Here is a 22,558-nt window from a genome sequence, read left to right on the forward strand (position 1 = left end):
CTATAAAGCAGCTTCTGCCTCAGAGTACTGAAGCAGTTCAAACAGTGGGGGGGCTCTAATAAGCCTTGAAAGCTTCCTATCTCAGAACCTATCCCCTTTTGCTTAGGTCCTTTGAGAGATGCCCACCCTTTTCTCCTCAGTTCTGCTCCTCATCATTTTGGGAGCCAAGATTTCTTAGGAAATATCAAAAGGGGGAAATAATTTTCTAGAATTTGACAATGGTAATCAAAGAAGCCAGCCAAGGGGTGCCTGGGTGGCTCAGTAGGTTAAGCGTTCTATTCTTGATTTCTGCTCAGATCATGACCTCAGTGTTGTGAGGTTGAGCCCCTCATTGGGCTCCTTGCTGGGTGTGGAGCCTGCTTAAGATTCTCTCTCTCCTGGGGCACCTGGGTGGCTTAGTTGGTTGGGCATCTGACTCTTGATTTAGGATCGGGTCATGATCTCGGGGTTGTGGGATCGAGCCCTGTGTGAAGCTCCGCCCTTGGCAGGGAGTCTGCTTGGGATTCTCTCTCTCCCTCTGCTCCTCCCCCTGCCCTGCATGTGTACTCTCTCTCTAAAAAAAAACAAAGGAGAGAAAAGCAATAGCCAAACCTCTGTCATGGTCCAAAGAGATGTTTTCCCAAATGATAATTTGGAAAAACTGACACCCAGCAATTGGCCCTAAAAAAGGAAAAACGAAATTGGAAATCTAATAGCTGTTTGATTTATAAACATGAGAACTCTGATTTGGGTGAAATAACAATCCGGCCTGATCAGAAATGCTAAATTTTCCACTACCTCTAACTGTACATACAAACCATTGGTGCACTGACAAAATTATGGCATTCATGAATATTGGCATTCCCCAATATTGGCGGGGAAATATTAATAAGGCTGTAGAAACTGCCTACCTCACTTGTCCCAACTGTCCAAAGTACAGTCTGGGGAACCCTGTTTAAACTGCTCCCAGACACATTGAACTGCCCATTGGACCAGTAGAAGTTCGGAAAATGGATTTCTACAGCTTCCCCAGTCTCGTGGATAGGAATATGTTTTAGTCATGGTTTGTATGATTTCTCACTCGTCCCTTGTAGAGAGACCGCTGCTTCTTCTGCAGCTAAAATTCTCTTAGAAAAGATTATCCCTATCAGGGGAACCCCTCTAGAACTTCACGGTGACCAGGGAACCCATTTTACCGACCCGGTGCTTCAGCAAGTGTGTTTGGCCGGTTTTACCACACTTCATGATGCATACCATTCTCAATCTTCAGGGTTGGTTGAACACACTAATGGCACTATTAAGATGTGACTGGCAAAATTTATAGAGACCCTGAAATAAATGGCCAAAAGCATTGCCATTGGACCTTCTAAATCTCAGATCTTCCCCCTTTGGAACTTGTAGACTCTCACCCTTTGAGATAGTCCCAAGACATCAAATGCACTTGGAGCCTGTCTCGTTTGACCCACAATTGATAGAAGATATATTTTGGTATTGTGAAGGTTTAGTTGCTTCTGTTAAAAGTAACTGTGCTTCAGTAGAGCAGTCTGTCCACCGTGCACTCCCAGGAGATGAAGATCTTAAGCATCATGTCTTGCAACCTGGAGATTTTGTCTGTTGGAAAAGAAACCTCCAGAAAGACTCTTCAACCTTGCTGGAAAGGTCCTTATCAGGTACTGCTAACCAGCCCTTGTGCCACCGAACTCCAGGGAACAGACTCTTGGATTCATGTAATGTGTAAAGAAAGCACCAAACCTTCACTGGACTCGCACAGCATCTGGTGACCTGGAATTGAAGCAGACGACATCTGACGAGACCACTTTGCCAAGATATCCAGACCAGGCCTGATAGAAGGTTCCAGATTCACAGAAGTTTCTTTTTTTCATCTGGACCATTGAATGACTCTGGATTCTTACACAAGTTCATGGTTTCTGAATTTCTTTATTAAATACAGTCTGTTCCAGTTTGAGATAACAATACTGTTTTAAAATGTCTTTGAAGTTTTGCTGTTTTGCAAAGAGTTCATCAGCTATTGCTTCACATTTATGCCTGCATTACATCGTCTCAAATGCACTTGGTTAATTGCAAGTAAGAGTGGGTGCTCTTGCAGCATACATTATTCTGCTTTCATGGCCGCTTTAAATGGGGACTTCCAGGAGGCATATGTGATTCCAAGTTTGCCTCCACAAAGGGAACTTTTCTCCCCTAAGTCAGTATAAGTGCTAACAAATATTTTCAGTTGGCTGCTTTCAGACCTAGGTCTCAGGACTCTGAAACCTTAGGATCATCATGCAGTTGGAATTGTCCTGTGACTTTTGATTCTGTACTTGTTGGCTGTCAAACCTTTGTAAACACGAGGTACCCAAGGAGGAGACGATCTCCAGTGCTTATGATCTCAGTAAGTACGGACTACAGATGGGAAGTGCCTGAGAGTTCTCCTGCTCCCCCTTCTTGTTACTCGAACATGATCTCAGTAGGTTTCCAGTTTGTACAATTTCTCTCCAACGTGACACATGACACCCAGGGAAGGTCCTTCCTGGCACCAAGGGACAAAAGGCCAATGAATTTAAGAAAACCTGACTCTTGATCAGCAATGCTTTCAGAGAAAGATCTTAGTCACAAAGAAGGAAATGTGAAAATTGATAAAGGAAAACCTCACTGAGATGGAGTCGGGAAGCCAGAAGAGGGAAGCTCTGGTGTCATACCACTTGACTCAAAAGTTGTCAATTACAGACCACCTGCTCCCCCCAAAGAAGAATCCTCAAGGGGAAAGAATCATCAGTTACAGGCCCACAGGAAAAGACGTACATTAAATTTCCTACAAAAAGGGGCGCCTGGGTGGCTCAGTCGTTAAGCGTCTGCCTTCAGCTCAGGTCATGATCCCAGGGTCCTGGGATCGAGCCCCGCATCGGGCTCCCTGCTCCGTGGAAAGCCTGCTTCTCCCTCTCCCACTCCCCCTGCTTGTGATCCCTCTCTCGCTATGTCTCTCTCTGTCAAATAAATAAATAAAATCTTTAAAAAAAATAAATTTCCTACAAAAAACCGACTACCCCAGCAACTCAGGCAGTGAAAAATGGCCATCACCCTGAACTCACTTTCTCCATTGGACTTTCATTTAAAACAATCCTTCCCAAGTTCCTCTTTCTTTTCCATGAAATAATGTTCCTCTGCTTTGTTTGCTGGACTAGCCTATGATTTCTGCCATAGCTTACTTATCCCAAATTATAATTCTCTGCTCTATGTAATGCCGTTTTTGCTGGTAAAGTAACAGTGACTGCCTTATTTTTAAGGTCAACAAATTAAAGTGGCAAAAACAGGTTTTACCCAGGAACTACTGCAATAGGGGGAAAGAGACTTAGCATAAAGCCAGGCTCAGTTCAAACACAGCATGAACAAGAGGGCATTTATTACCAAAGAGCAGGGTGAGGGGCAGTGGATGGAAGATTACTAACAGCGGACACCATGGGTAAGGCAGATTCTGGCTGACCCGAACCTAACTGGATTCTTTGCTGAAGACAGGCCAGGGCGATCAGACCTCACCTGGGGGATGGCAGAGGATGAGGAACCCAATCAATATCGAGAGTGCGGGATTCTGGTAAAATTGACTTCGGAGAGTTCTTGCTGAAAAACAGGTTTTAGATGGGATGCCTGGGCGGCTCAGTCAGTTAAGCGTCCGACTCTTGATTTCGCCTCAGGTCATGATCTCAGGGTCGTAAGATTGAACCCTGCGTTGGCTCTGTGCTTAGCAGGGAGTCTGCTTCTCTCTCTCTCCCTCTCCCTTTCCCACTCATGCTCTCTCTCTAAAATAAATAAATCTTGGGGGAAAAAACAGATTTTAGGGGCACCTGGGTGGCTTAGTCAGTTGAGCCACGACTCTTTCTTTTAAAGATTTTTATTTATTTATTGAGAGAGAGAGAGAATGATAGAGAGAGAGCATGAGAGGGAGGAGGGTCAGAGAGAGAAGCAGACTCCCTGCTGAGCAGGGAGCCTGAAAGCATCTGATTCTTGATCTCAGTTCAGGTCTTGATCTCAGGGCCTTGAGTTCAAGCCCTGTGTTGGGCTCCACACTGGGTGTAGAGCCTACTTTAAAAATGAAACAAAACAAAAACAAAAACAGATTTTAGAAGGAAGTGTACAGATGGGCCTAGGAGAAGGTTCAGGAGCCTGACTACAGTTTGGTCAAGGAAAGAATCTTTGTCAACGCACACACACCCATTCGATATCCTGCAACTTAGATATCAAAATAGAAGGTTATCCACTATTAATACATCTAGCGTTAGGTTGCAGGGGGAGATGGAGGGGGGCTGTTATAAATACATGCAGGGGCACCTGGCTGGCTCTGTTAGTCGAGCGGGCAACTCTTGATCTCAGGATTGTGAGTTCAAGCCCTATGTGGGGTGTAGAGATAACTTAAAAAAATAAACTCTTAAAAGTAGGGGCACCTGGGGTGCCTGGGTGGCTCAGTCGTTAAGCGTCTGCCTTTGGCTCAGGTCATGGTCTCAGGGTCCTGGGATTGAATCCCACATCGGGCTCCCTGCTCCGCGGGAGGCCTGCTTTTCCCTCTCCCAGTCCCCCTGCTTGCGTTCCTGCTCTCGCTGTCTCTGTCTCTGTCAAATAAATAAATAAAATCTTTAAAAAAAAAAAAAAGTAGGGGCACATGGGTGGCTCAGTCAGTTAAGCATCGGACTCTTGATTTTGGCTCAGGTCATGATCTCAGGGTTGTGAGAACACACCCCGTGTTGGGCTCTCTACTGGACGTGGAACCTGGTTGAGCTTTTCTCTCTCCCTCTGCTCCTCCCCTCACCCCACCTCCCTCTCCCCCATGTGCCTGCGCTCTCTCTCTCTCTCTAAAAATAGCTGAATAGGGCGCCTGAGTGGCTCAGTTGGTTGGGCGACTGCCTTCGGCTCGGGCCACGATCCTGGAGTCCCTGGATCGAGTCCCACATCGGGCTCCCTGCTGAGCAGGGAGTCTGCTTCTCTCTCTGACCCTCCCCCCTCTCATGTGCTCTCTCTCTCATTCTCTCTCTCAAATAAATAAATAAATAAATCTTTAAAAATAGCTGAATACATAAAATCTTAAAAAGTAAATAAGTAGAGACGTCTGGGTGGCTCAGTCATTAAGCGTCTGCCTTCGGCTCAGGTCATGATCCCAGGGTCCTGGGATTGAGCCCTGCATCGGGTTCCCTGCTCCACGGGAAGCCAGCTTCTCCCTCTGCCTTCGCTTGTGTTCCCTCTCTTGTTGTGTCTCTCTCTGTCAAATAAATAAATGAAATCTTTAAAAATAAAGGAAATAAGTAAATAAGTGCACGTATGTTCATGTAGAAGAAAGAAAGAAATGCTGGGAACTCTTTTCTATGCCTGTTTGCGAGCTCATGCTGGTGTTTCTGGCTCCCACTGCCCGTTCTGTACTCCCTTTGCCTTCAGCGAGCACCCCAGTGGTCCAGTGAGGTAACCCAAATCTCCATTCCGGAGGATCCAGGACAGGAGCCCTTCTGACTGAAGGAGGCGGGGTAGTTGGCATGAACTGTCCTGCTCCAGACACATTCCTCCCAGCCCCCAGTACCGACGGGCTGATCACCCGTGCCTGTTGTGCACTGGCACAAGATGCCCACAGTGGCCAAGGGGGCGTCCTTGGAGAAAGCATGCTTCTCTTGGGAATGGAAACTTCGCAATTAGCAGAGCCTGAAGTGTGTATGGGAAACATGTTCTCACTGCTGGCGTCCCCGCCTGTAAATCCTGGCTAGGGGGCGAAGAGGCACCACTTTTTCTGTTACATTTTTATGGTTTCTAGCATCACTGTGCTGGATTCCAAGAACATAATCTGTACTTTGGCCTAGCCCAGCATGTGTGCACTTTTGTTCCATATGTCCTTGGAAAGGATGTGTGTTCTGCACTTGGCACACTCTGCTCCATGGATGGCTATGAGGCTGTCTCGTTCGGGTCCTCTCTAGCCTTTTTCACTCACAGCCCTCTTCTATCAGTTACTGGCAGAGATGTGTGAAAATCTGGTAGCACCCATGTATCTAGTAGGAGTCCCCAGGCTTGGCTTCCTGTGACTCCACAGCTGGCGGCGGGCTTCCCCCAGGGAGGCCTGGCTTCAGACCAGTGGCATGGCTGAAGCAAAGGGCAGAAGGAGGTGCTGGATCTGCACCTGTGGAGAGGTGGGAGGGGAGGCAGCTGCAGGCGGTCCCACAGGCTGGTGAGCACCAGGCGGGTGGGCGGGGTCCTGCTCCAGGTAGCTCTGCGGGACAGGCTCCTGGCGCTCCCCTGGTGGCCTCTTGCTTCATGTCAGCTACTTAGCCTCTGGAAGGCACTGAGGTCTCAGACAATGAGACCCCGCTGTTGTCCCAGCCCCATTTTCCTCTGTCCCCATGGATTGGTGGGTCTCTTCGTCTCCCTTCCTTTCACTCCCCTGCTCCAGTTACTCTGGGGAAACAGGCTCCTGCCCGCCTTCTCAACATCGGTGCCTGAGAACACAAAACACTAAGGTCTCTTGTTACAATCTTGAAACTGACTCCAGGCTCTTCTCCGCTTCACTCTTCTATGAACTGGCTTTACCTCGAAATTCCTGCTGGCCCCTGGTTCCATCACACTGGGAAGAAACCAAGGATGAGGTGAGCTTCAGTCACTGTGAGGATCTGAGAGCCCTGGCTGTCTTGGGCAGGAGATAGGCTCTGGAGGGTGAGGGCTCAGGCAAAACCTTTGTTGGGGGTGCTTGGGGTGCTTGTAAAGTCACTTTTAGGAAATACGTAAATATGCCAGGTCTTATGATGTGCAAGTGTCACAGTCAGACATCGAGGACAACAGTCACCCTATCTTGGACCCGCTCTTATCTTCTCATTCTCCACTAACCGAAGTGTTGACCCTCACCCTAAACTTGGCCTTCTTCCCTGGTCCAGCTGCACCTGACACCTAGAATACAGCACAGGGCCAGGAAGGGCGCAGTGGGGGAACCTGGCCTCAGAATACCTGACCCTGGAGAAGGATGGCCCACGTTCAGCCCATGTTCTTCCTGTGGGTGGGAGACAGCTGCCCCCTGAAGGCCACCCTTCTGCTCTTCCCACCAGAGGAAGGCATGTTTGGGAACACAGGGGTTCAGTGTGGCTGGAGCATGGAGGGCCTGGGTGAGGAGGAGGTGTCACATCAGGAAGGGCCTACAGGCTGGCCTCAACACAGGTTTACATAGAAACCAACGGGGATGTTTCAGAAAGGGAGTGACCCCATCAGACTGAGAGTCAGAACGATTACTCCGGCTGCTGAAGGGAGAGTGGGCAGAAGGGAAGTCAGGCCAGTGGTGGGAGGCCAGGGGAAGGGGCTGTGCAGTGGGCCCACAGTGGATGGTAGCAGCCCCGGGTAGGAGCAATCAAATGACAGGAGAAGGTGGCATCAAGAGATTAAGGGCCAGACTTTTGGGGTGGGGATGAGTGAATGAGAAGGCAGAAGAGGAGGTGGTATCTGGCTCTTGGCTTGAAATCGGCAAGTCTGGAGAAAAGAACAGGTGATAGAGCACTGAAAAGCATCCTGGATGTGCAGAACGGACAGGAGTAAGTCTTGTTCACACAGCACAGGCCCCAGTCCCCAGCCCACTGTGGGACATGGTGGCAGGTCCCTCCCCTAGAGGGCTCAGTCAGTTAGAAAGGAAGATGGGCAGAGAGGGAGGTCCCTATCAGGGAACTCCAAGATGGGCCATCAGAAGGAGAGAGAGGCCATGGGTTTTATTTATAAGACCCACATAAATTGCCACCAGCCTCCAGGAAGGTAACTGGGGCTGCCCCCCAGCATGAGCCCAGGACAACTCTTCACTTTTGAGGGTGCCTGTGGTCCTAGGAGAAGACCCATCCAGAACCACGCAAGGTGCCGCTTCCTTTTCCGAAAGACGAGGCAACGTGAAGATTACACACATTATTAACACATTATTACTTGGTTGCTTGTGACTCTCTCTCACTTCAGGGGTTCCAGGACCTGGAAGACCTAAGTGAGGTCCAGAGGGCAGAAACGGTGGTGCTTCTGGTAATCCCCAGGGAGAAGATGAAGCCTGGCTAATAAGGGTGGTGGAGAAAGGAAGCAGGGATTGAAAGACACTTCACTTTAAGAGCCTTTCATGTGTCTGTAAGTCGCCACCAGAAGGCGCTCTGGACCTCAGAGGGCAGGCACCCACCAGGGAGGAGGTCATGGACACTGGAGGGTCTTCAGCGTGTGTCCCCCACCAGCATTCTGAGTGTTGTGCAAGTGTGTGGCCTGTGGTGCAGGATAGGTCCATGTCCTGACACCCCAATTCCACACTCATCAGTCAACCTTCTGATGCAGCATCCTGGGTTATTAGATACTGAAGATGGAGTTCTCCCATGAGAAAAGGGCTTCTCTCTCCCCACCCCCAGTAATTCTGTGCATCGGCATTCTGGCAAATGTACACGTGGACGTCCACTTGTACAAGTGCTGAGCAACTCTGAGCAGACAGACTACTTGGTTTTCACTTCGCCTATGGTGACTAAATCACTTGCCAACTGAAAAGTCCTGGCAACAGCTGCCCAAGGCTGCACCATAACATCCGAAATTGTTCTTTGCCACGGCTGCCGGGTAGATCTGACACTAAAGCACCTCACTTCCACTAAGTCATGGCCTCCATTTCCCCACCTGCCACAGGAGGGGCCAGAGTGACCATATTCTCTAATCTCTGCAATTGTGACAGTGCTTCTCCCCACCACCACAGGGGAAGGGGGAGGGCTGACAAGGGGTCCCACCTGGGACACACAGGTGATGGGGATGGGGGTTATGAGATCAGGTTCCCCGCTTCTCATACAGATTACCATACACGTTCACTCAGGGAGTGTGGGATGGATCTGTGAAGTCTAATTCTTCACTACATCTGGCAGTGTTTTCTAGAAAGTAAACCACAATATACTATTCCAAGTTATGCTGAAAGAACTTTGGGAGGAAGAACAGCAAATTAAAGAAACATTCCAAAACACTAATAGCGTACTAATCCTCTATGCCCCCAGTTTGACATGCAGGTTTGTATTTCTATCTCCCCTGAGCTCCACAGGGTTGTGAGGTGGCATCATTCCTCCGCGTTAGAGCCAAGAGTACTGAAGCCAGAGGCTGACTTTAAGAGTGGGATCAGGACAGAGCCTGGCACTGACAAAGGCAGGAAGGAGCAGGTGTGCCCAATGGCAGACCATCAGCCTCCCCAGAAATAAAATTCCACACATGGTGAATAACTCCTAAAGATGGACATTAAATGAGCATGCCCTTTTTGGGTTAAATGAGTTCATCTATATTAAAATAGAGGTATGAAGATAAATTATGCCTTACTCTAAATTGATATGAGAACTTCTTGCATAAAAAGAAAAATTACAGAAAGAATCAGAAAATAAAATCCAACACTTTGCTGTTTATAAGTTATACAGCAAAATATATACACAAATTTTGAAAATGCTGAGCAAAATCAACTCTCATGCAGATAGATGCAAATTGAAAAAAGCAAGGGGCTTCAATTATGGTATCTGGAAAAGAAAAATTCAAGCTAGAAGAATTAAAAGAGGCAAAGGGCACTAAAAGGCACAATTTTTTCAATATATTACTATTAAATATATATGCTCCAAATATCCTAGTACTTACTTAATGATAACCCTATTTCTCAAAAAGGGTTTGAGAAAGTGCACATCTAACATTGCAACAACGAACATAAAACAGAAGCAAATTTAAGTGAAACAGAAATAAAGTAAAAAACACAAAATCAGACTATGATTTGATCATGTCAATGAGTGTTCTTAACTATTTTGGGGCTCACAGAGCCTTTCCAAAATGTGGTGAATGCTACAGGTCCCCCAACTCCCAGCCCCAAACAATTCTTTCACACATGTAACCACCCAGTTTTGTTCCATTCCTCCATGCTGCCTCTAAAATAAACCTGCGCGCTCACGGACTCCTAGGCAGTCTGCAGACCCAAGTTAAGAACTGTAAACAACAGAGGAAGTATGAATTTGAATAAAGTAATTTAAAAACAAGTTAACAAATAGAACTGATGGAGTACAAACCCATTTCTTGAGAGTACACAAATGCTTTATAAAAATTGATCATATCTTCAGGCCCAGAGTAGGTTCTATGGACACTTAGAAATGTTGACACCACAACACAGTAAGAAAGAACAGCAATGACCTATGCATTCATCACTTGGAAATATAGAAAAAATAACAACACTTGGGCCAAAAGAAAATTCCTCATATGGTAACAAAAACGTGCACATGTCAAACTGACAGAGTGCAGAAAAAGCTCTAAGAAAAAAGTCCTAGACCAAAGTACCTGCGTTTACTAGAAACATTAAAAATATGATTAGCTATACCTAAATAATTTCAGAAATGTAAAATATGAAGTAAAAAAAAAGAGCAGAGTACATACACTTCGACAAAACCATTCGATTAGTCAACAAAATCAAGAGTTGGAGCTTTACAACACTCAACATCTGCCATAAGGAAAAAAATGTAAGACAAACATAAAACAACAACTAAATCCAAGGATGATTAAAATATTACCAGGATGTTCTCTTGTAATATTACACTGTTCAAGAACCTAAATAAATTGAAGGATTTAAAAATATGTAAAACAGTAAAGGAATGTGAACAGAAGGTACTGCTCACACTTTGAAAAGTACCTCGCCCTACCATGGTTATGTGAGAATCTGTCAACCCTTCAGAAAGGGGGTCTCAATCCCCATGTTACATAAATTGTTAAGAGGAAGGAGGAGATGGCGAGGGGGGACCAGGAGGAGGAGAAAGTGCGTATTCCAAAATGCAAGAATGGCATAAAATGAGGTAAGGGAAGGTGGGGGGGGAGCATCTGGGCAGGGTGGCGTGAACCCCCTGTGGTCTGTTCAGAAGGAGCAAACCAGATTGGCTGAAATGGGGGCTTATGTGCAGAAAAGCCCCTGAGGGTTGGCTTTAAGGAGCGTGGTGGCATGTGCAAAGAGATGCTTTAAGAAAATTAATTTGGCTAGGGTGTGCAGAAGCACACGGAGAGAGACATCAAAGGTAGGAAATCAATGACTGCCGGATAAGGTCAGGCCTGGCCAAGGTGAGGCCGAATGGGGGGCGGGGGCGCGAGGAGGTAGATCTTGGGGAGGGGGCTGCTCTCCCACCCACGCCGAGCAGGGGTCTCAATTCTCTCTGCACTCTTAGTAAGTGACTGAAGACCTGCAGCGCAGGCCACATGCAGACAATGCCCGGGGCCAGCCAGTCAGGCCAGTCTAGCTGGTGGTATGGTAGGTTCTAGGAGACCCAGGTGCTGGCTCAAGGTTTCACACATTCACGCAACAGAGAGGAGCTGGACAGGAGTGGCTGCTGTCCTCATGGCTGGGACGCCCACTATCATCCCCCCAGCCGGAGACCTGGCCTTTTAAAATCTCCAGCCTGCCAAGCTCCACTTGCTAAGTAACAATTACTTGTCCATTTTTATTCATCAAAACTATATATGACCACCAAGCTGAGCTTCTGATTAGCTGAAATAGCCAGTATTCCCATGATGGGGGTAATGGGATTCCAGATATAAACTTTTGGAAAACTTCAGAATCGCTCAGTCTGCCTCTGAGGAGCCTGGGGGAAGGCAGTACCAAAGAGATCCCGGTGGCTACATGAAGGCCTGAGGACTTGGGACAAACACCTCTCAACCACCAGACACTGCACAGCCTGAGCCCATTCCTGGCGGATGGGAGGCATGGGGACTGAGACAGAATGGCCACCTTCAAACTCTGCTCATGGCAAGCAGGCCTGACATTTGGGAGATGCTGGGGTTGCAAGATGCCTAGCATAGGGCTCACATCCTGGCTACCTACTGGAACATTCTAATCACTGGGGAGCTTTAAAAACACACCACTGTCTGAGCCCCACCTCTGGGGATGCCGACTGAATTGGTCTAGGCAGGCAATAGACAATGGTACTTTTTGAACAATGCCTGAGGAGAGGACAGAAGTATGGGGACACAGACCACACAGACCACACTGCTTCTGGGGAGAGGTTCAGGATGGCATCTGGAAAGGGTCCCTGTCTGGGAGGTGGCCCCAAAGGGCATCCACAGCCCAGTATACAGGCTGGAGGGAGTGAAGAAAAGCCTAAGCCCCGGTTCAACGAGAGGGTGGGCTGCAGGCCCTGCCATCCGGGGAACAGCAGGGATGCCTTTCCAGCCTTTAGGAAATAGATCTCTGGGTGGGGCAAGGGTCCCTCTGGGTCTCCATCCTCAACTGCCAGTTGCCAAAGCACTTCATGGGTGGTTTCATTCTGAACAGGAGTTGGCCAGGTCCCAATATCCCCATCTCATAGATAGGGAAACAGAGCGTTGGAGCTTCTTCAAGATCACACAAGTAGGAGGGGCAGACCTGGAAAATGAACTGGGACCTCTGACTGAATTGCCCTGCTTCCTAGGTCCCCCAGCACTGGAGAGCAGAGAGGTGGCTGCAGAGCACCCAGACCAGAAACGGTGCCAACCAAGGCACACTGTGGTCTCGGGAGCCCTAGGTCTTGTGGAGGGGTTATAACTGGAGGGCACTGATGCCTTATGCCAGGCTGAGTCAAAGCCAAGGTCAAATGTCCTCTGGCCTACAGGACCAAACCTCTACTGTCCTGTGAAGGCCATCTGCCAGAAACCACCCTTACTCTAACCCAGAACAGGGATTAAGAGACCACACCAGGGGCTCGCCACTCCCTTCCCCAACCCAGAATGAATCCTTCCAGACCCTCCCTCTCTTCTGTAACCTGTTTTGGTTGTCCCCACCAGTGCCCAAGCCAGGTGGAAGATTCCATTTTGCTGTTAACATAGCTACTTTCAGATTCATTTTTCTTTAGTGGATTCAGACTGTGAGCACAGTTCTGTCTTCTCAAAGTGCCAGACTGCAGCTGACGTTAGAGAGTTCATCTGACATATTTGTACATTTAACTCAACTTTCTCCCTCTGGTGTTTATTCTTCTGGATTTTAACAAAGGCGAAGAGATGGCAAAACTCAATTTCACAGGCTTGGGAGTCAAATCAGAGGCCAGGTCTCTTTTTGGGTGTGCCTCTGATTCAGCGGCCTTCCCATTACTCCACCCTCCCTCCCATTCAGTAAACCTGCTGCGTGTGGGGTGCCTGGGCAGGGTGGGGGGAACGAGGGGACCTGGCTGCCAGCGTGGGTGGCCAGAAGCTCTGGGGATAGCACGTTTCCATTCGGCCCTGGGATCAGGGAGGTGGGTGGGGTCTTACAGACAAGGCGATGGGGTGTGGGTTCCATCCGGGAAAGGGTTTCAAGCTTTGGTGTGAGCGCCTCCTTCTAGAGCTTCTCCCCAGCATGGATTTTCTGATGCCGAATAAGATGTGAGCTTCCCCTGAAGGACTTGCCACATTTGTTACACTCATAGGGCTTCTCTCTGGTGTGGGTTTTATAGTGCTCAATAAGGGCTGACCTGTGCCGGAAGGCTTTGCCACACTCGTTGCACGCGTAGGGTTTCTTCCCAGTGTGGATTCTCTGGTGCTGAATCAGGGCAGAGCTGTGGCAGAAGGCCTTCCCACACTGGCCGCACTCATAGGGCTTCTCCCCAGTGTGGATGCGCTGGTGCTCGATGAGGGAGGAGCTCTGGCTGAAGGCTTTCCCACACTTATGGCATTTGTAGGGTTTTTCGCCAGTGTGGGTCTTGCGATGTTCAATGAGGTTGGAGCTCTGGCTGAAGGCCTTCCCACACTCTTCACATTTGTAAGGTTTCTTCCCAGTGTGAATCCTCTGGTGCCGAATGAGGTGGGACCTGTGACAAAAGGCTTTCCCACAGAGAGCGCATTCGTGAGGCTTCTTCAAGGTATGGATTTTCCGATGCTGGCTCAGGCCGGAGCTTTGGTTGAAGGATTTCCCACATTCCTTACACTGATAAGGTTTCTCTCCTGTGTGGATTCTCTCATGTTTTCTGAGACTTGAGCTCCGGCTGAAATCTTTCCCACATTCCCTACACTCATACGGTCTCTTCCCAGTGTGGGTTTTCTGGTGTTGTGTGAGGGCTGAGCTCTGGCGAAAGGCCTTTCCGCATTCCCGACATTCGTAGGGCTTCTCCCCAGTGTGAATTATCTGATGTCTGAGAAGGTGTGAACTCTGGCTGAAGGCCTTCCCGCACTCACAGCACTCGTAGGGCTTCTCCCCGGTGTGAATCACCAGGTGCCTGAGAAGGTGTGAGCTCTGGCTGAAGGCCTTCCCGCATTCCCGACACGCATAGGGTTTTGCAGGTGGCGCAGTTCTGTGAGGTTCGTTAGGTCCTGAGTGTGCCCTGCCTGCCTTCTCACAACTGTGTTTATTGGGTTCCTCTCCACTGTGGATTATCGGACACATACTAAGGTCTGATTTCTGGAAGAAGGTTGGGTTGAAGATTTCATCATCCTGGGATCTGTTTACTGGGGGGGTACTCTGATGCTGAACAGGACTTGAGCACAGACTGAAATTGCCCTCATAATCATCATGTTCCTCGTCTTGCTCCCCGAGAGGGATCTCCTTATAAATAACAGCCATTTGCTCTAAACCTCTTTCCTGAAGAAAAGGGTCCCCCAGGTCTTCCTCTGGGAAGAATTCTTGCTGCATCTCTAAGCCGTCCTCAAACACAAAGGTCTCATCAAACTTGGCTGCTGGGGGAACCTCCATTGTGACTCTAGTATCACCCCCCAGTGACTGTATTTCTTGAAAGATAGTCTTCTTAAGGACACACTGTTCTCCCAATCTGAGAAGAAAACAAGGGATATTGATTGTCAAATCAAGCACCTAGTACATACCTCCTTCCTGGGCCAGAATCTTTCCTGGACAAGACAAAATGAGATACAAGCTTGCCCTTGAGATGATCCCCACTGAGTTAGGGACAAGTCTGATTGATCAGAAACAACTACAAAAAAGACAGACAGACAGAATCAAGTGCTACACCATGGGGTCTAGAATCTAAAGACTGAAGGTGCTCAGAAAGGTAGACGAGAGCAGGAGTGGGGCCATTGTGGAAAGGGGGCAAGATTCTGGCTAATGGAGGACCTTGGGGATGGGGGTTTTGGAGAGAGCGCAAACTTCCCTTCTATACTAGGTTAGCTGCACCCCCTCCAGCCTGGTGCCCAAGCCACAACCCTGGGAGTCAGCCTAGACCTTCCCCCTCTCTCACCCCATACGCCTAGTCTGTCCATTTCCTGAAGCTTTATTAAGAGGCTTCTGGCTCTCTGTCAGTCAGCAGCCCAGGCCTCAGGGCAACTCCCCAGGATTACTTCCATACTCACCTCCCAAATGACCACCTGCCTCCAGCTTCTACTCCTCCCTCAGGTCTGTTGTCTACATTGACACCAGCGTCAAATACCCCAAACACAGGCCTGATCATCTGTCTCAGGATCTTGCAGCAGCCCAAATCCTTCCCAAAGCCCTTCACAGCACTAGCCCTTCCAGCCCCATCTCCAGCCTCTCCTTCCACACAGCCCTAAATGCTTCCTCCTCTAACAGGTCCCCCTCTCTTCTCAGACTGCCACTGGCCCATCTTCCCAGACTCAGTCCTAACGTCCCCTTTTCTGCACCCTAAGACTGCTAATCTCAGGCACACCCCCTCAGTGCCTGCAGAGCTCAGTGCACGTGTGCATCACAGCACTCACCATCCTGGATGGCAAACATGGGCTGTCAGGACTCCTGCCACCACTGCCTGAGAGCTCCCTTCATTGTGGAGCCCCCAGCCCCAGCCCCAGCCCCCAGCACAACAGGACAATCTCCACACACATTGGTTGCATAAACACAAGACTGGAGGAAAAGCCACTTGGTTTTGTGCTAGAACTGATGGCCACATCAGTTTTGAGGGAAGGAGAGCACAGAACTCTTTATTCAAATAAATCGTCTGGGAGAGATAAATAAATAAAAGACAAAAGCAGAGCTGCTCCAGTTGATGGGGGTTGTTTTCATATGGACATGGACGGATCCTGGAACACCCCCATCCCACTGTGGTGGCCTCTGAGGGAGCCCCTCAGGACCCCATTCAGAAATGGCCATGCAAGCTAAAGGGAAACCCCAGGTACCATGATAATGATAACAGCTCATGTTTATGGAGCATCTACTATGTGTTAGGCATTACTAGACCTTCTATAAGCACATTTGCATTTAATCCTCACAACTCTATACAAAGGTACTATTAGCAGTACACTGAAACACAGATAGTTAAGCAGCTCAAAAAACACACTAAGTTGGGGCGCCTGGGTGGCTCAGTCGTTAAGCGTCTGCTTTCGGCTCAATCATGACGACAGGGTCCTGGGATCGAGCCCCGCGTCAGGCTCCCTGCTCCGCAGAAAGCCTGCTTCTCCCTCTCTCACTCCCCCTGCCTAACTCATTCCTACTTGGAAATGATTTTTTTTAAATGAATTATAAGGCAGTAAAAAGGCCAGGTGTGAAAAGAAGCACAGAACTGAAGTATTCTCAAAAATTCTTTGACCACTTAACTCCCTTTCCCTCCCTCTTCAGCAACCATAATCTCCAGTCCTTCAGGTTCTCTAGATTGATCTCATCAGGTCTAACAACCCACCAGTTTCGCTCTGGTTCTCTCTTCTAGTCCACCCTTCCCCGTCTAGCTTAGACTCTATCATGGATCGAACTATAGACTCTGACCAGCATCACGTTCCTCACCTTCCTGCCCTGCTGCAACCAACTGCCAAATACCAACGTTCTCCGTCAATTCCTCCTAAGATGTTAAATGTTGCCAAAGAAAATCATAGGACTGTGTACCGCACGAAGACAAATTTCAGGTTTCCAATTTCAGCTGGGACTTCAGCATCTTCAGCTCTTGCATCCAGTGACCTCCTTATGGCCAATCCCTCTCTTCTCAGCCCTCACTTTCCCACCCCTTTTGGCCGTGCTCACCAATAGCTCCCTTCTCAAAACCTTTCATTTCAGAAGTTGCAAATTGGCAGCCTGGGGATCCTGCCACAGACACGTTTTGTTTGGCTCGAAAAGAGTTGGAACCTTTTCTTTTTGTTTGACTTAGCTGCCAATATTGGAAACTCTGTAGGTTTCACGCTTTCTCTTGAAAACCTGGAAGATGTGATAATACGGATCCACCCCTTCATTAAACCCACCTTGCCTACCTGAACGCCTCAAAGTTTTGAACCCCCCAGCCCCCTTCCCACCACCTGCTCTTTATTCCCTTCATTTCTGAAAGTCCTCTCCCTTACCCCCCCCCCCAGTTTTAATGCTCTCTGATCCCCTTTTCTTGGTATCTGTGATTGCAACTCTTCTTCCACCCACCTGTTAAATCCTGGTGTTTCCAAGGTTCCCTCCTTAGGGGTTTTCCATTCCCACTATGGACCACCTACATGCTGAAGTCTCCACTCTGTTTATAAAGTTGGCAATTCTTTATCTGTCCTCAACGTTTTAAATATTTTTGGACCGAAGATTCAAAGGTCTGGAACCCCACCTTCCCACCTCTCTCGGGGCCTTCCTCGGCTCCTCCTGCATCCGTCACCCTTTCCTTCGGGGAGCCCTCAGGGCCTGGGCACCCTGGAGACCCTCGGTCCGCAGGGCTTCCTGGCTGGAAGCCCGCGAGCGGCTGCGGACACGCACACGCCGCCCGAGCGGCGATGCGGGAGCCCCTACATGCTTCCCACCGATGAGGGACGCCCACACCCCAGGCCACCGGAGGGACAGGTGGTCACACCGGCCGACGCCGAGCCACTCACCTGGGCCGGGGCGGGGCCGCTCACCTGGGCCGGGGCGGGGCCGCGGGCGGGCGGGGCGGGGCCGCACCTGAGCTGCTCCAACCCGCGGCCGACCCGGCCGCGCTCCGCGGCGGCTGCTGACGCGAAGCCCGCGGCGGCCCGAGAGCCCGGAGCCCCGCCCCCTCGCCCGCGGGCACTTCCGGGACCGCTCTAGGCCGCGTGGAGGTCCCCGCGTCTCGGTGCTCCTGCGGCGCTTGGTGTCCGCGCGCGTAGCAGCTCCCGCTCGGGGCACCAGGACAGGGACTGGGCCCCGGGCCTTTCCCAACGCAAATCCTGGTCGTGGGCAACACAGCTGGTCAGCCATTGGCGGGAGTGCAGAAGAGGCAACTGAGGCCGGGAAGGGCGGGCGGGCCTAGAGCAGCAGGCAGGCGGCCGAGTTCCCGCGGCACTTGCCCTGTGGGTGGGGGCGAGCCAGAGGCCGAGGGGGGTGGGGTCTTCAGGAGAAGGGAAGGGGTTCCCAGAGCTGTGGAGCCCGTCACCCCGCACAGGCCCAGAGGTCCTGCATGATTCACCCTTCCTGGGTAGCCCCGGTCCTGCCTGCCCAGCTGGTATCAGCAGAGACTGAGATGAGAAGGGGCCGAGTGAGGGCCCAGGAGACTGCTGGGAGTGTAGGCTGGACCCTGGAGACCCCCAACTCCAGTGCATGTGAGGGATGACCTCCAGACATAAGGAACCGGGAGGGAAGAAGAGTGTGTTCTTGAGCCCCGCCCCTCCCAACCCAGACGCTCAGCTCTGCTTCTAATAAGGATTGCTCTTCCACCCAGTGTTCCCCACTCGGTGCAGCTGCTCAGGTACAACCTTCCCTGTGGAAGAACTGGTGGGGGAGGGGGGCACAGCCCTATCACGGGATCAGTAGAACACACATTCCTAACTGGAGAGATGCTGCCCACCTGCAATCAATATCCTCCGTCTGGGCGCCTGGGTGGCTCAGTTGCTTAAGCGACTGCCTTCGGCTCAGGTCATGATCCTGGAGTCCCAGGATCGAGTCCCGCATCGGACTCCCTGCTCAGCAGGGAGTCTGCTTCTCCCTCTGACCTTCCTCCCTCTCATGTACTCTCTCTCTCTCATTCTCTCTCTCAAATAAATAAACAAAATCTTTTAAAAAAAAAAATCCTCCGTCTAAGCCCAGGGGTGCCTCTGAGTGCCCCCACACCACATGCATACTCACACCTGCCTTCCTGCCCTATCAAGGAGTAAGCAGGGGCTCCCCTCGGCCCCCATGCTAGCAGCCTGGGCTCCATGAGGACCCTGTCCAGTCACCCCTTGAGCACTGAACCACAACCAGCCATGCAGAGCTAGGAGCTGGTTCCTTTTTCTCTTCCTCCAGCTCCTCAGGTCACAGGAAGCCCGGGCCACCAGTCTAAGCCCCCTAGGGGCCAGTAGAGAGGCTGGGCCCTCCCCCAAGGGTCTCAGGTGCTTCCTCTTCTGTAACAATCCCCAGAATCCCTACCCCCACACTCCCAGTCACTTTTTCAGCAGGAATTTTATGGCCCTCCGAATAGTTATTGTTCACATGTTTGATATTATTTTTTACAGGTTTAATATTATTAACCCATTTTACAGAGGAGCAAAATCAAGGTTTGAAGAAAGAGGGGGGCCCAAGGTCAGAGTGCAGAAATGAGAGGCAGACGAGAGGCACTCATCCTACACTTCACCCCTAGGTTGTGTAACCCACAGAGCAGTAATAATCTGCGTCGTCCTCAGGCTGCACGGGGCTGATGGTCAGGATGCAGGCATTGTGGGCGGCATCTGTGGCTGCCGAGAAGCGGGCAGGAATGTCAGGCGGCCGGTGGTAGTCGTCCTCTGAGCGGTAGTAGAGGAGGTATCGGGGGGCACTGCCTGCCCGTTGCTGATACCAAGACACGCCATACTCCCCAACAGTGGCATGGTGGGGGCTGAGCATGCAGGAGAGCTGGGCCACCTGGCCTGGGAAGACCAGCAGTGCATCTGGCTGGGCCAAGCCTGGCTGAGAGACTGAGAGAGAGAGAGAGAGAGACCCATGGGCTTCTTTCTTCCTGTCCCCACCCCACGAAGGCCTGGTCAGATTCCAAGGAGACTCTGACTCCTGAAAGCCTCATAGCCCAGTGCCACGGAATTGAGATGGATGGGGAACAAAGGTGGCAACCCCTAAGTCCTCCTTTGTTCTATGTTCGCAAGAATCTGTGTTCAGTTGAGCACCTAGAGTTCAGAGTATGGGACTGGTGGCCTCTGGGCTCTTCTCTGCCCACCCCCATTCCTTACCCCTCAGTCACACTGGCTCTTCCAGACTCTGGCTACCACCACCAGGAAGCCTCCTGGGCCGTCCCACCTCGGGATAGCTTCCCATGTGAAAAACTAAAAAGGTGACCGACCACTTCCAATCTCTTCTGAGTCCCCAAAGAATCAGAACCTGAAGGGATCCTAACAATCTGGTCATTCACAAATGGGGAAACTGAGGCCCACACAGAGAAGTGACTTGCCCCAGGTCTAGGGCAGAGCCACCTGTAGCCAGTTCTCCCCTCCACCTTAATGCCCCTTCTAGAACCCTCCCACTACCCACATTGATTTGCTTCCTTGCAGGGGCCTTCTGGAGCCAGTACCATCCCCCACCCCACCCCAGGTGAGCCAGGCCTAGGGGGAGCTCACCGGACAGGAGGGCCCCAGTCAGAAGGAGGGCCAGATGCCAGCAGGCCATGGCTAGAGGCAGGAAGGCAGACAGGAGTTGTTCTGTTGGAAGTCCTCCAGGTGCTTCAGAGCACAGGCAGGGGAAGCCCCTGGACCATGACAAGGCATGCAAATCAACCCATTGACTAGAGGTGGGAGCATGGGGGTATAGTGGCTGGGGCCCAACAGCCGGGCCTTATCTTCCCAAATGTCGGGATCCTGGCTCCACAGGGCCCTCTGAGAACAGGAGTCTAGAAATCCACACATACACATGCAGTTATAGCAGGCAGATGCTTTTTTACTGAGGTGTGACTCCTGTAGGATAAGGTGCATAGATTTTAAGTGTATGGCTTAATGATTTTATTTATACAGATATATATATATATGTCTCCACCCCCGCAACCTCTACCCAGATGACGATTTAGAATGTTTCCATCTCCCCAGAAGGCTCCCTCATGTGCCATCCCCATCAGTAACAGGCTCTCTCACCCCAAGGGTAACCATCATTCTGACTTCAATCACTTAGATCCGTTTTGCTTGCTCTAGAACACCAACTCTAAGTGGAATGACAGTGCGTTCCTTTTGCTCCTGCTTCTTCTGTTCAACATTAGGAGAGTCATCCATATGTATGCAGCAATGTCTAATTCATTCTCATAGTTACATGTGGATAAACCACAGCGTATCCACAGCTTCTCCATTCTTCTGTTAGCACACATTTGGGTGCTTTCCAGTCTTTAGCCATTACAAATAAAACTGCTGTGAACATCCCTGTCAGTGTCTTTGATGCACCTGTGTTCTCATTTCTTCTGGTAGACACCCAGGACTGGAGTTGCTGGGCGGAGGGAAAATGTACATTTAGCTTTAGTAGATACTACCAGTGTCCCCCACATGGTTGTACCGATCTGCACTGCCACCAGCAGGTAGGAGAAGTCCAGAGATACCCTCGCCAACACCTGACATGGTCAGTCCCTTTAATCTGCCAGATGGGTGGAGGACCTGACTTCCCAAGTTGGGGTTCAAACGTGGATCTCAGATCCTCTTTAACTACACAACTGCAGCCGAGTTCCTTACCCCCTCTGGAAAATGAAGATGAGCATAGTGCCAGCCCGAGGGGTGTGAAGAAGTAGATGGGATTTATTTGCTCAGTGCCAGGCACAGTGCGTGTATTGATCATGCCTTGCATTTTCTGTATTTTGATGCTTTGATATCTGGGGCCTTGCTGACCTTGGAGGGACTGACCCTCCCAGGGCTAGCCAGTTCCTAGAGATAGTAAATAATTCACCTGAGCGGGTATTTGTGAAATGCAAACCAATCCAGAGCCCACACCCCTAACCACCTCTTCTATGGCTCTCATACTCTGGGCTACTGTCCTCCTGCCTTAGTCACCAAGGGCCAGGTACCTGACAACCAGGGGCAGCCCCTATGCCCCAGAGCCCTGGAATTATTCAAACTAGCCACTCTGGAGCCTGCTCACTCTGCCTCACCTGTTCTTTCCCTCAGAAACCACAAGGCTCCCTCTCGCCCTCTGCCTGCTGACCTGCCGGATGCTTCCCCATGTGTCCCTCTGCGGTGCGGCACACCCCATCCCCTAGAGATCTGTGGGGAACAAACTGTCTTCTCAATGGCAATCTCCTGGTCTGCTGGCCTTAGCATACCTAAATAATAATAAAAGTAATTAAAACGGTGCGCTCTCATTAACTCAAAGCTTTAAAAGCTCCCTTGGGGGAGGTTATAAAGCCCCCCTCCAACGGGTCCCATTCTGTTTCTAACATCTCCTTAGGGCATCTCCAAAACCCTCAAGATCAAAGACTCTGTTATGGCAGCAGTGAAAATGAACCCTTGGGACAACAGTGATGGTTGTTAGCTGAGGCTCCAGGGCTTGGCATGGACATTCTTCCGGAATATGGTTGCAGCCCCTCCTGAGCTGTGCTCTGCAGGACACAGGGCCCCAGTGACAGTGGTGTCCTGGGAAGAAAGTGTCCTGTGTTTAAATAAATCTGCGAAACACTGCTTGTTTGCACAGTGCTGATTCTGAGCACCTCCTGCATCCTGAGCACCAAGGTAGCACTTTAAAGTGTTACCACGTTTAAGGAGCACCTGGCTGGCTCACTCGGTAGAGCATGCAACTCTTAATCTCAGGGTTCAAACCCCACACTGGGTGTGGAGTTTACTTGAAAGAAAGAAAGAGAGAGAGAGAAAGAAGAAAGAAAGAAAGAAAGAA

The 22,558-nt window shown here is 50.2% G+C and overlaps 2 protein-coding genes across 6 annotated transcripts; both read right to left on the reverse strand.

The window, feature by feature from the left end:
• Positions 1-10,016: 10,016 nt before the first annotated feature.
• Positions 10,017-18,603, reverse strand: ZNF70 (zinc finger protein 70). Of its 5 annotated transcripts, none has more exons than XM_073889582.1 (2): positions 18,585-18,603; positions 10,017-14,693 (listed from the first exon to the last, which is right to left on the reverse strand). In XM_073889582.1, the coding sequence occupies exon 2, from the start codon at positions 14,615-14,617 to the stop codon at positions 13,271-13,273; it is 1,347 nt and encodes a 448-aa protein (XP_073745683.1). In that variant the 5' UTR covers positions 14,618-14,693; positions 18,585-18,603; the 3' UTR covers positions 10,017-13,270. The 5 variants fall into 5 exon arrangements, with proteins under 5 accessions (XP_073745683.1, XP_025713130.1, XP_073745684.1 ...); XM_025857345.2 differs by lacking the exon at positions 18,585-18,603 and adding an exon at positions 17,656-17,782; XM_073889583.1 differs by lacking the exon at positions 18,585-18,603 and adding an exon at positions 17,723-17,741.
• Positions 18,604-19,210: 607 nt separating this feature from the next.
• Positions 19,211-20,424, reverse strand: VPREB3 (V-set pre-B cell surrogate light chain 3). The gene is made up of 2 exons (XM_025857322.2): positions 20,320-20,424; positions 19,211-19,668 (listed from the first exon to the last, which is right to left on the reverse strand). The coding sequence occupies exons 1-2, from the start codon at positions 20,366-20,368 to the stop codon at positions 19,352-19,354; spliced, it is 366 nt and encodes a 121-aa protein (XP_025713107.1). The 5' UTR covers positions 20,369-20,424; the 3' UTR covers positions 19,211-19,351.
• Between the last annotated feature and the right edge of the window lie 2,134 nt (positions 20,425-22,558).

Source organism: Callorhinus ursinus, unplaced genomic scaffold (genome assembly GCF_003265705.2).
Source record: "Callorhinus ursinus isolate GAN/ISIS: 27379988/994484 unplaced genomic scaffold, GSC_fseal_2.0 scaffold110, whole genome shotgun sequence".
Classification (NCBI taxonomy): Eukaryota; Metazoa; Chordata; class Mammalia; order Carnivora; family Otariidae; genus Callorhinus; species Callorhinus ursinus.